This window comes from Cebus imitator, unplaced genomic scaffold (genome assembly GCF_001604975.1).
Source record: "Cebus imitator isolate Cc_AM_T3 unplaced genomic scaffold, Cebus_imitator-1.0 Scaffold183, whole genome shotgun sequence".
In the NCBI taxonomy this organism is placed as follows: domain Eukaryota; kingdom Metazoa; phylum Chordata; class Mammalia; order Primates; family Cebidae; genus Cebus; species Cebus imitator.
In genome coordinates this window covers 3,235,987-3,248,314 of record NW_016107498.1, presented here as the reverse complement: position 1 = coordinate 3,248,314, position 12,328 = coordinate 3,235,987, and the positions used below count along the sequence as shown (strand labels likewise).

At 39.4% G+C, this 12,328-nt stretch overlaps 1 protein-coding gene across 2 annotated transcripts in view; it reads right to left on the bottom strand.

The window, feature by feature from the left end:
• The window catches only part of POLB (DNA polymerase beta), a 31,754-nt gene that overhangs the window by 684 nt on the left and 18,742 nt on the right, over positions 1-12,328 (bottom strand). Inside the window, exons 10-13 of one of the 2 annotated variants that reach the window (XM_017545949.2) lie at positions 9,003-9,073; positions 7,524-7,610; positions 1,874-1,938; positions 1,209-1,348 (exon numbers count right to left, since the gene is read on the bottom strand). In XM_017545949.2, the coding sequence (XP_017401438.1) occupies positions 1,209-1,348; positions 1,874-1,938; positions 7,524-7,610; positions 9,003-9,073 (363 nt within the window). The remainder of the gene's footprint in view (positions 1-1,208; positions 1,349-1,873; positions 1,939-7,523; positions 7,611-9,002; positions 9,074-12,328) is intronic. The other variant, XM_017545950.2, reaches the window with a different exon arrangement.

Here is a 12,328-nt window from a genome sequence, read left to right as displayed (position 1 = left end):
CAAGTCACTGGCCAGGCATGGTAGCTCACACCTGTAATCCCAGCACTTTAGGAGGCCGAGGCAGACGGATCACCTGAGGGCAGGAGTGTGAGACCTGCTTGACCAACACGGAGAAACCCCATCTCTACTAAAAATACAAAATTAGCAGGCATGGCAGCGCATGCCTGTAATCCCAGCTACTCGGGAGGCTGAGGCAGGAGAATTGCTTGATCCCAGGAGGCGGAGATTGCGGTGAGCAGAGATTGCGCCACTGCACTCCATCCTGGGCAACAACAGTGAAACTCCATCTCAGAAAAAAGACACTGACCATGTCCATCCTCTCCCAGGAGCCTGTGCTGGAGCTCTGTCTCGTGTGTCACCAGTGCCACAAAGGGAAACTGGGGATCCCAGCTAGGGCCACTCAAGTCATCCTCACTCATGATTGTCCTCTCTGCTGGAGCCACTATGTATTATATAAAATACTCTAGTGAGTTCTTTTGCAACTCAGTTCTTGGACTAGCAGCACTGGCATTATCTGGAACAAGTTTATCCAGATCATGGCCCACATGTGGCCCAGCACGACTTTGAATGTGGCCCAACACAAATTCGTAAACTTTCTTAAAACACGATGAGATGTTTTTGTGATTTTTTTAAAAAAGCTCATCAGCTATCGTGTTAGTGTATTTTATGTGTGGCCCAAGACAATTATTCTTCTTCCAATGTGGCCCAGGGAAGCCAAAAGATTAGAAACCCTTGATCTAGAAGCTTACTAGAAATGCAGAATTCTGAGCCCCACTGCAAGCCCAAGGAATTAGAATCTGAATTTAGTTAGGTCCCCCGTGTTACTGGTATGCACAGTTAATTGTGAGAAGTACTGCCCTTGTTTACCAGAGATGAAAGCCTTATTTTACACTTTGAGTACAAAATGACAAAAGTTCATTCTCTTATAGAAAACCACACGGTATACTGTGAATGTTAACAGTACCCATTAAGCACAGATTCTTTGAAAATTCTTTCAAAGCATGGGGCCAAAGGTACTGTGAATGCAAAGCGTGTGGCACTGAAAACAATGATACTTGAGTTCTACGCTAACTGGCACAGAAACTACACTAACTGGCATAGTTACTAGAAGGCTTTTAGGGAAACTACACTTGCTAAACCAAAGTATCTTTGAAAATAACCTTCTCTCCAGATGAGAGATGATCTCTAATACAGACACGGATACTCACCAGTGACTCCCAATGGACGGATGGTGTACTCATTGATTGTGAAGCCCTTTTCTAAGGCATAAGCCCTCATATTCTTATTGAAAATATCACTCCCAGTGAAATAGAGAACACCACAGTAATATTGATCTTTGGGTATCAACCTAAAAAAAATGGACAGTAGATACATTTTTTTACTATGCATTTCGAGTTTGGCAAATATAGGACTCCTAAAATTAACAAGGAACAAAATACCTAAAATAAGCCTAAGTGGTCTAATAACTTGGAGAAGACTATCATTAGGTAGGCTGCTCAAATCACTCCAACCTTGTAATTTGTTTAGGTTTCGGTAAACTTTGTTTTGAAAGAGGTGTGGAGAAATGAAATTGCATTATCACTTATTACAACTAACTTAGCCCAGGCAGGAAATGACTTTTGAGCTGTGGAAGGCATCATGGTGAGGTGCAAATCTAGAGAAAATAAATCAGATTCCGTAGACAGTCGTTATTCTTTACATACTTTGGCGCTAAACATTGCATTTGGCAAGAACATATGGCTCTTTAGGCTAAAAAGAGGCTCTAGATATAAATGTGAACTCTAACATAGAAACAGGGAGAAGACAAGGGAAAAAACAAGGGAAAAAAACGCTGGGAAAAATTAACAGGTCAGCAACAAAGTCTGAACAATACCTGATATCAATTCTTCTGTGTGGATATTCTTTTTCATCATTTTTACTGGGAAGTTGGCAAACACCCTAAAATGAATATTTTAAACCATGTTTAAAGATTTTCTAAACTTAAGGCTTAATTTTAATCATGTAAAACACAAAGTCATTTTTGTTTTTAGTGTTGGCAGCTCTAGAATTCTGAGCACTTTTAACTTAGCAGCTTTTGTGAGCGATATACTATCACCACCTGTCTATTATGCTTCATGATAATTAGAGAACTACACAAAACGCAAACGAGGATTCTCATTATGAGGATTTGGCCTTTGCATGATTCTAAACAAGAAACTCATCAAAGAAAACACTGAAGATGAAACACAGAGATCAAGATAAACAGAAGACAGCAACGTGGAAGAAACAATCATTATGCAGGAAGAAGAAAACAAAAAACAGCTACCAGTAATAGTCTCAGATAACCAGAGACATTTTATCCATGAAATAAGAACAGAATGCTACAGAAATCCCTTGGGAAAGGTTTAACTCAAAATTTAAAATGATAGGTAGCAGAAGTAAAAGAGTTTGAAATTGAAGACATCTCTCAGACACTACAAGGGAGAAAGACATGGAAAATAAGAAAAAAAAGGGATAAGAAAATGAGAGGATCACTTTCTTCCTTCTCCATAGGTGAGTTTGCATTATATGTCTACAGTTTTCAAACAAAAGTCATCCAAGTCTGTTTTATCTTTTCCCTTTCCAGAAAGACGGGCAAAAAATCTGGACTGGTCAATAACCCATACATACGTAAAACGAACTATAAACACCACCGAATTTCCAATTAAAAGTGTCAAATGCTACATTCTAAGAAAAATACACAAGTGACAGGCTTCTGGTCCCCAAGAGTGGTCAAGTTAACACACATGCCACTAAAAGTCATCCTTTTTCACTCAGTAAAATAGGAAAATTAAAATTTAAACTAATTCTTTAGCTGTTCTTATGGAAGAAAAGATTAATGAAACACATTTACCTTCAAAATATGAAACCGACCTTCTTAGGCACTAACAAGTTCCAACTCAACTTCCACCTTCAAGTGGATCAGAAGTCATTTCCACCTAGAATTACCAGGAGGTATTACCTTGCGGATGCGGATGTCTAGATGCCACAGGGAATGATCTCGTTGTTTGTCACATCAGTAATAGGATTTTATCTCATGGCTTTGTTCCTTTCCTCAAGGCTAATTTTATTTCCTGCACTTTTTTTTGAAGTGCTAACGTTAAAGAATTTCTCTGTTTTACTGTAAATTCTTTATTAGATTGAGTGGATTAGCTTTGTTTGGCATTTCATTTGGGCAGCTTCATGCTGAGTATCTGAAATAAAGCCTCTTTCATTTCCTTGGGGTAGCCATGGTATCTCCTATTGTCCCTTGAACTCTTCCTGCAGATATTTCACAGAAAATCACCCAAGGCCAAACTTACACAAAATACTGAAATTTGGAATGGCACTCACCTTATATAAAACCAATAGTTAAATGCAGAGGAAATTTTTTTTCTTCTGAATGTTTTTCTGTTCACAGGCAGAACAGCTCAATTACCTAAAGGCTGTGCCTGGTACAAGATGACCTGGAGAAACCATGGCTTTCCTATGGTTTGATTACGATTAGCTTAAAGGAATGTGTGTCTTGAAGATAACTTGAAAAACACATGGATAGGCATACCTTTAAGACTAGTCAGTGGTGACAGCAAGAAGAGGTTTTGCAAAAAACGGGATAAGGAATGAGAATGGTTTATTTCACTACATAAGTTGAATTCATTTTGCAGCCAATTTCCTTTCAGAAGCCTAAAGCTCTTAGCTTCTTTGGATACCTCACTCATGCTCACTTCGATAGGCTTGCTGCTCGGACTCCTGCCTAGCTACCTCTTCCCTCAGATACCTGCTTAGCTAACTCCCTCTGTCTTTCTCTAAGTCTCATGTTCTCAACGAGGCTGCCTCCAACCACACTATTTAATACTGACTCCTGCACTCCCCTCTTCACTACATTCTGTTCTTCCTTTTTAAAAAATAACACTGCCCTAACCTATAATTCACATATTTATGTTCACTGTTAACTATCAGTCCCTTCCCATAATCCTCAAATATGAGTTTTACTTAAATTCATGGATACATCCCAAGCTTTGAGAACAGTGCCTGGAATGTAGGAGACGCTTGTACGGATTTGCTGAGGTGACTGAATACAACTTCCCGCCCTGGGGGAGCTCACTTTCCTCATTTCGTTCTCCTTTCATGTTGTGATCTTCTCTCTCTATCCCTTCTTCTGTGTCCCAACCTAATCCTTACCAGGTCACCTTCCTCTCCAGATCCATCTCCACACAGATGATACCTTATATTTGTGCAGCTCTCTTTGTGCAACTCTTGGAAGATCCAGTATCTCTGAAATTGTGCAACTTATTTGTACATCAAATATTTGTACAAATCCTTCAGTTAACTTTGATCTGCATAATGGTCTTCTGACGTAGGGCAAATATCAATTTTAAAGGTAAAACTCAGGCCTTCTAGAAGTAAATCCACCTCCCCAATGCCACACAGTAATGGAGCCAGAAGAAGATCCCCTATCTTCTGTTTCCAAATCTATTCTTCTACAATGAAAGATACAAACCACCTCTTAACTGTCTCCAAAATTGACTTGAAAGTTGACCTAGAGTGCTTCTCTTCCTAACAATGATTACAAATGTCAAAATAGCACACTCAAATATGGTATTTTTTAAGTTCCAGGGAATAAGAACCACAGGTATAGCATCCAAACTTTGTCAAAAACCACCTGCTAAGATGGATTCCTATGTGGCAACATAAAGGCCTTAGTTCCTTGTTCTTATTGTCACCCGAGTCCTCTACACTTTAAAAACAAATAAACAAAGGCAGTCTTCTTGTTTTTAACCTGTTTTCTTCTGGAAATATGTCTGGGGGATGCCTTTCCTGGCAATACTTCTAGATGTGCTGCCAGATGTATGACTGAAAGACTAGGAGGCAAGATAGGGCATGGTTCCTACAATCCCAGCTCTATCCTACAATGGGTGGGTGGCTTAGTCTTTTCTGTGGCACATGTACAGTGAGATCAGAACTGCCCTAATCTCTAGCAGTCACTGGGATTTGGCTGCCCTTGCACTTCCCAGGCAAAGGGTTTCCTTTCTTTGATTGAGCAACTACTGGGATAATCCAAATCCACCGCTATCAACAAGATCACACAGACTTGGCTACCCACCTTTCCTTTTCAGGTTACACCCAGCCCACTAGCTTATACTTTTTCCTTGGTTTTTGTGTTTTTTTTTTGAGAGGGAGTCTTGTTCTGTTGCCTAGGCTGGATGGAACGCAGTGGCAAGATCTCAGCTCACTGCAACCACTGACTTTCACGGAGATGATACTGGAGGAAGAGATTTAGACCACAGAGGTCCCAAGAACATGCCCAGACATAGCAAGACACTTTTCTACTGTGCAAAACATCCAACTTGCCTAGTAGATATTGTTTTTAGGATTTTATCTGACTGAATATTCCTTAAATTTAAGATTCATGCACATTCATTTTGCGTGAATTAAAATCCATCCAAAAGGTTGTTCATGGGGCATACACAAGTCTTATTTTTAATACCATCTCATGTATGTATATACTTTTGGGCACAAAGTAAGACTACAAAACCTGACAGAGTCAAGAGAACAAATCAGAGATTTAATTTCCAAAGACTGACTAGAACCTTTACTTTTATCTTCCCAAAGTTCATTTGGAAGCATTGTTAAAGCGTGACCAGCTTAGAAAATACACTTTCACAGCCTACTAATATCACCATAAACTTAATGATTTTGTGTACGTATGTGGGTTAAATATACACAACACATAATTTACCATCTATTTTTTTTTTTTTTTTTGAGATGGGGTCTTGCTCTGTCACCACGCTAGAGTGCAGTGGTGCAATGGCTCACTATAACCTCGAACTCCTGGGTTCAAGCCATTCTCCCACCTTAGCCTCCCAAGTCTCTGGGATTATAGATGTGAGCCACTGGGACTAACTACTATTTTAACCATTTTTAAATATACCATTCTGTGGCATTAAGTACATTTGCATTGTTGTACAACCATCACCACCATTCAACTCCAGAACATTTCATCCTCCCCAACTGAAACTCTGTGCCATTTAAACACGAACTCCCTGTTACCCTCTCCTTCCAGGCCCTGGCAAACGCCCCTCTACTTTCTGAACATGATAATTTAATTATCTTTCTCAACTATATTCTACTTTTGGCTAAAAGTCTTGTCAAACCTATGCACTCAGACTTAGCAATTGTAGCATGTCCACTCTTCAAAAGCACAGTCTTTTTCCTTTCAGTCATATAACCTAGGAAAAGTAGAACGTGGATAAAAATGGACTCAAATGATGTATATAAGTGACCAGAACACTTAACGACACCTTAAAAAAGACGGAAGAGGCCGGGCACAGTGGCTCATGCATGTAATCCTAGTACTTTGGGAGGCCAAGGAGGGTGGATCACTTGAGCTGATGAGTGTGAGACCGGTCTGGGCAATATGGTGAAACCACATCTCTACAAAAAATACAAACATTAGCTGGGCATGGTGGTGTGCACCTGTAGTCCCAGCTACTCAGGAGGCTGAGGTGAGAAGATTGCTTGGACCCCGGAGGCTGAGGCTGCAGTAAGCCATGTTTTCACCACCGCACTACAGCTTAGGTGACAGAGAAAGACCTTGTCTCCAAAAAAAAAAAGTAGTAAGAATCTTAATTCTAGGCTGGGCATGGTGACTCATGCCTGTGATCCCAGCACTTTGGGAGGCCATGGCAGGCAGATCACCTAAGGTCAGGAGTTCGAGACCAGCCTGGCCAACACAGTGAAACCTGGTCTCTAATAAAAACTAAAAAATTAGCTGGGTGTGGTAGCGGGAGCCTGAAATCCCACTACTCCAGAGGCTGAGACAGGAGAATCACTGGAACCTGGATGGCAGAGGTTGCAGTGAGCTGAGATCACCCCACTACACTCAAGCCTGGGTGAAGAGAGTGAAACTCCATCTCAAAACAAATAAACAAAATCTTAATTTTAGATTTCTATCTGCCTTCCTGTTGGTGTTCATATAGGACCATTTATTAATCTGTTTTTAATCCACTGGCCATTCATCTTGAATTATTAAGTCTTAATTCCTCCCTAATCAACTTCCCTCATTATCATTCCATGTAACATGTTTCCTCCCCTGAGTGTTCCATCACAGACCCTGATGACTTTTCTTTCTTTGGTGTTGAAATAGATTAATACTTTTCAATCAATTCTAACTTAACTTACTGAAGAATTCTGAGTCAGAGAATATGAGAACCATTTGCTGTTTTAGGGAAAAACTTACTTTGTGTCAAAGTCATTACTGATACTTTCAAAAAGCAGATTATGCCTAATTAACTATTATGATAACATAGGTTATTTACAAGTGGAGAATTAAAAGAAAATTCTTTCCTAAAATATTCTGAGTAGTTATGAAAATCAGGCATCCTGCTGATTATTTTTCTTTCGAGTCTCATGGATAGTCTATTTGTTGACTGTAATTCAAAGCTACCATGAAGTCATACACTCAGAATGGTTATTGAACAGTCTCCAAGGTTTTTTCAGATGTGCTAACTCTAACAAGTACTTACCATGAATTTTGTCTCACCCTTCGACAGGGTATCTGTGATAAAATGAACTTTTTGTAACTGCTCCACAACCTGATGTAATAATTTTGGCTGTAGAATCATAATTAGGGAATAAGAAAAAAAGTAATTACTTTGTAACGGCAAGAAAATATTTAACAATATTTTTAGAGACAGAGTCTTGCTATATTGCACAGAATGGAGATTGTGCTATTCACAGGTACAGTCATGGCAAACTATAGCCTTGAACTCCTGGACCTAAGTGATCCTCCCACCTCAGCATCCAGAGTACCAGGAATGACATCTCGCCTGGCTAAGAAAATCTTTTTTTTTTTTCTTCAGGGAATCGAACCTGGCAAGAAAACATTTATTTTTATTTATTTATTTATTTTTTTAAAGATGGGGTTTCACCATGTTGGTCAGGCTGGTCTTGAACCCCTGACCTCAGGTGATCCGCCCACCTTGGCCTCCAAAGTGCTTGGATTACAGGCGTGAGCCACCGCGCCCAGCTGAAAACATTTTTAACATGAGTTTTCTAATTATTTGTGGAGAAATCTCTATGTTTTTAATGTTCTGAGCAAGTACCTTTTCCCTCTAATAGAAAATTCATCTTATCAAATAAAACGTATTTTTAGAAACCACTGTTTAAGGTACTGTTTAATAATTGTTAAAACAATTATTAGTTGTGTTTATCTGTTTCCTTAAATCAAAGAGTTTTGCTGTTCTTGAAATGGCTCATGGGAAAAAAATCAATCAAAGAGTCAGCTGTTTCATCTTTCAAAGGCATATGTTCTCAAATAAAAAATGTTTTGCCTTCACAGGTTTTCTAATAGAAGTAAGGTTTCTCAATATTCCATTTTTTAAGAGAAAATATTCCTTTAATGCAAACCTGATTATAGTGCTTCTAAAGAATTTATGACAGACAGCAAATCATTCTAAAACTATTATATTAAACATCATCTCTTTCGGCTGGGCATGGTGGCTCACGCCTGTAATCCCAGCACTTTGAGAGGCCGAGGTGGGCGGATCACAAGGTCAGGAGTTCGAGACCAGCCTGGCCAATATGGTGAAACCCTGTCTCTACTAAAAATACAAAAGTTAGCTGGGCATGGTGGTAGGCACCTGTAGTCCCAGCTACTCAGGAAGCTGAGGCAAGAGAATCGCTTGAACCCAGGAGGCAGAGGTTGCAGTGAGCCGAGATTGTGCCACTGCACTCCAGCCTGGGAAACAGAGTGAGCATCCGTCTCAAAAAAAAAATGTCATCTCTTTCAAATGTCAGACTGTCCTTTGAGCTCCTCATGGAAGAACAATAGGTATCCCTTTTGAGAACTTTGCCTTTCACAGAATTCAATCAATATAAAGCTCTTCAGCAGATTTTCAGGAAGGCGAAAACAAAACTTACTCTGAAAATATGCAACTATCATTTAAAAAGTGAAATACAGCATTGTGTAAGACTAATTGCATTGATTATAAACTCTGAGGCACCTGTTTGGTTGATTCTGAAGTGAAGCTTGGATGGGTCAGGAGAACATCCATGTCACCACTGGACTCTGCACCTGTGATGACAGAAAACACATATGAGATTGTCCACATAAATGTATCAATTGGGCAAATGGAACCAAGCTGATGACACACACAGAAGAGCCTTACTTCTTACAGCCTAACTTTCTATTTCACTGTGCTTCATAGTCAGAATTAGTTAAAAGATTTCAATTTTCTGTCCAACTATTCAGTGGTATTGATGTAGACAGCAGAATCTGTGATGACAACAGTAATCGGCATTAGATATACATTACATACAAAGGGTTAATTTAATGTGTTAAAAATGCACCTAAGTAACTACTCACTAATGAATTAAAACAATACTTTAAAAAACACCTATGAACAATTCTATTTGTAAAAATCTCAAATTAAACAATATACTCTAACTCCATAAACGATATTCAGAAAACACATTTTGGGTGGGCACGGTGGCTCATGCCTGTAATCCTAGCACTTTGGGAGGCTGAGGTCAGAGGATCACTGAGCCCAAGAGTTTGAGACCAACCCAGTCAACATAGAAAGACCCAGGCTCTCTTTTTTTCTTCTTCTTCTTTTTTTTTTTTTTTTTTAAAGAAAACTCATTTCGATTCTTATAACTGAACTCAATTAATAAATGTTATTACTATTATGGTATCATGGAAAAGAACACAGCACTTTATAATGATTTAGGTTTTCGTCTTGATCTATACTCTACAAACACATAGCTTCAGGCAAGTTATATCTGTATATATCTGTATAACTTGTTTAACTATTTAAACCTTTCTTTTACTACATTCTATTAAATTATGCCTCCACTTAGATGGAATTTTTCCATTTTACTTTTTTTTTCAGTGTTGCAAATGAGGACTCTTCATTCCTCTAGACCTCAGTTTCCTTATATGTAAACTACTAAAAACTACTTCATACGCTATTATGTAAGTAAGTAAGAACATATGTAAAAACATCCACTATAGTGCCTGGCACGTAGCATAAAATAATCCAATCTCTCTCCTTGCTTTCATTTTGGTAAGTACAATATAGGCCAAACATACTTTTGGTGACTAAAGATCTCACAGTGTCATTGTGATCCTCCCACTTTTGGCCTCCTAAAATGCTGAGATTAAAAGCATGAGCCACAGCACCTTAACCAAATATTTAAATAGAAAGAGGACTAGGCCGGGCACAGTGGCTCATGCCTGTAGTCCTAGCACTTTGGGAGGCCAAAGTTGGTGGATCCCTTGAGGTCAGGAGTTCAAGGCCAGCCTGGACAACATGGTGAAACCCCTTTTCTACTAAAAAACAAATAAAAATTAGCCTGGTATTGTGGTGCACGCCTGTAATTTCAGCTACTCAGGAGGTTGAGGCAGAAGAATTGCTTGAACCCAGGAGGTGGAGGTTGCAGTGAGCCAAAACCGCACCACCATACTCCAGCCTGGGTGACAGAGCGAAACTCCATCTCAAAAAATAAGAACACGACTAGACTCAGTGTGTACTGGATATACATGGAAGCTATTTTAATAAAGAAAATTATATTGTCTTTTCTTCTTCTCACTTCCTTCTCCTAAAAGCTGGATGTCTTCCACCATCCACCAACAAAAATGTTTCACTTTATTTAAAAAATCAAACACAAACTGTATGAGCAAAAGAAGAGAAACAACCAAAGGGTCCATTAATATGGACTGGATAAATAAATGAGTATGATACATGTATACAACTGAATGTTATGCAGCTACAAAAAAAATAAGGGGCCGGGCGCGGTGGCTCAAGGTTGTAAACTCAGCACGTTGGGAGGCTGAGATGGGTGGATCACTTAAGCCCAGGAGTTCGAGACCAGCCCAGGCAACATAGTGAAACCACATCTCTACCAAAAATAAAAAAAATTAGCCAGGGATGGTGGCATGTGCCTGTGGTCCCAGCTACTCTGGAGGCTTAAGTGGGAGGATCACTTCAGCCCAGGAGGCACGGGTTGCGGTGAGCCAAGACCATGCCACTATACTCCAGCCTGGGCAACAGAGTGAGACCCCATCTCAAAAAAATAAATAAGGAAGTTTTCTATATATTGATATGGAAAAATCTCCAGGATGTATTTTTAAGTGAAAAACGCAAAGTATAGTGTTGTATATATATTATGTTACTTTATGAAAGAAAGGGAGAAGAATGAAGTCAAGATGGCATACTAACATTTAGTTGTATTTTCATGAAGAAACATTGCAAGAATCCACAGGAAAGTGGTTCTTAACGGGACAGTAATAGGAGGGTGCGCACAGAGGAAGTGAGACACAGTACACCTTTTTATATGAAAGCATGTAACCATACAATATACCCCTAAAAAAGTAAAAATAAAATAGAAATAAAACCAGGAAGGTTGTCATAGCCAACAGAACATGCATTTGGCTTGCTGTGCCTCCAAATCTACATTTTGAAAACACAGAATCCCAGCTCCCACTCAAGGAGATTCTTATTTAGTAGATTTGTAGCAGGCTAAAACATGTATTTTTTTTCTTTTTGTTTAAGTCCTAGGTATTTCTGATGCAGACATACTTGAACAACTTGTTAACTTCTTTTCTCTCATTTTGCAAGTATGGAATCCAAGACCAGGAGAGACATAATAGCGGTAGATTTGGCCTCAGACCCCAGGTCTTTTGACCCCAGTCCAACATTCTTTCTATTGATCAGTGAATATGGATTGAGTTTTCTCCCCCCAACTCTAGATTCTTGCAGCAGCTACCCAGAGTATTTCTGATAGGCCGTCACCTAATTCCCAGCCAAAACTCCATAGGTGGCCAAAGATTCAGTTCAGGTATCTACTCTGAAATGTTTTAAATAAGGTTCTTCTACTTCAATTTTAAAAGTTAGTACTTTTAAGCATATGTGAGCTTTTCAAAATTTTAAACCAGCAAGACACCAGGATTGTGTGGTTCTTAGTTTGCTCACATTCACACAGTAAGTAGAACAAAACTCTTCTGAAGAACTTGGTTGTTATGAGAATTGGTTTTGAACTGGTACTTCTAAGACATCATTCTCAGCTCTATTACAGAAAACTTGGGCAGGTGGGCGTGGTGGCTCACACCTGTAATCCCAGTACTTCGGGAGGACAACGTGGTTGTATCACAAGGTCAAGGGATGGAGACCATCCTGGCCAACACGGCGAAGCCCCATCTCTACTAAAAATACAAAAATTAGATGGGCATGGTGGTACATGTCTATAGTCCCAGCTACTTGGGAGGTTGAGGCAGAAGAATCTCTTGAACCCAGAAGGTCGAGGTTGCAGTGAACCAAGATCACACCAC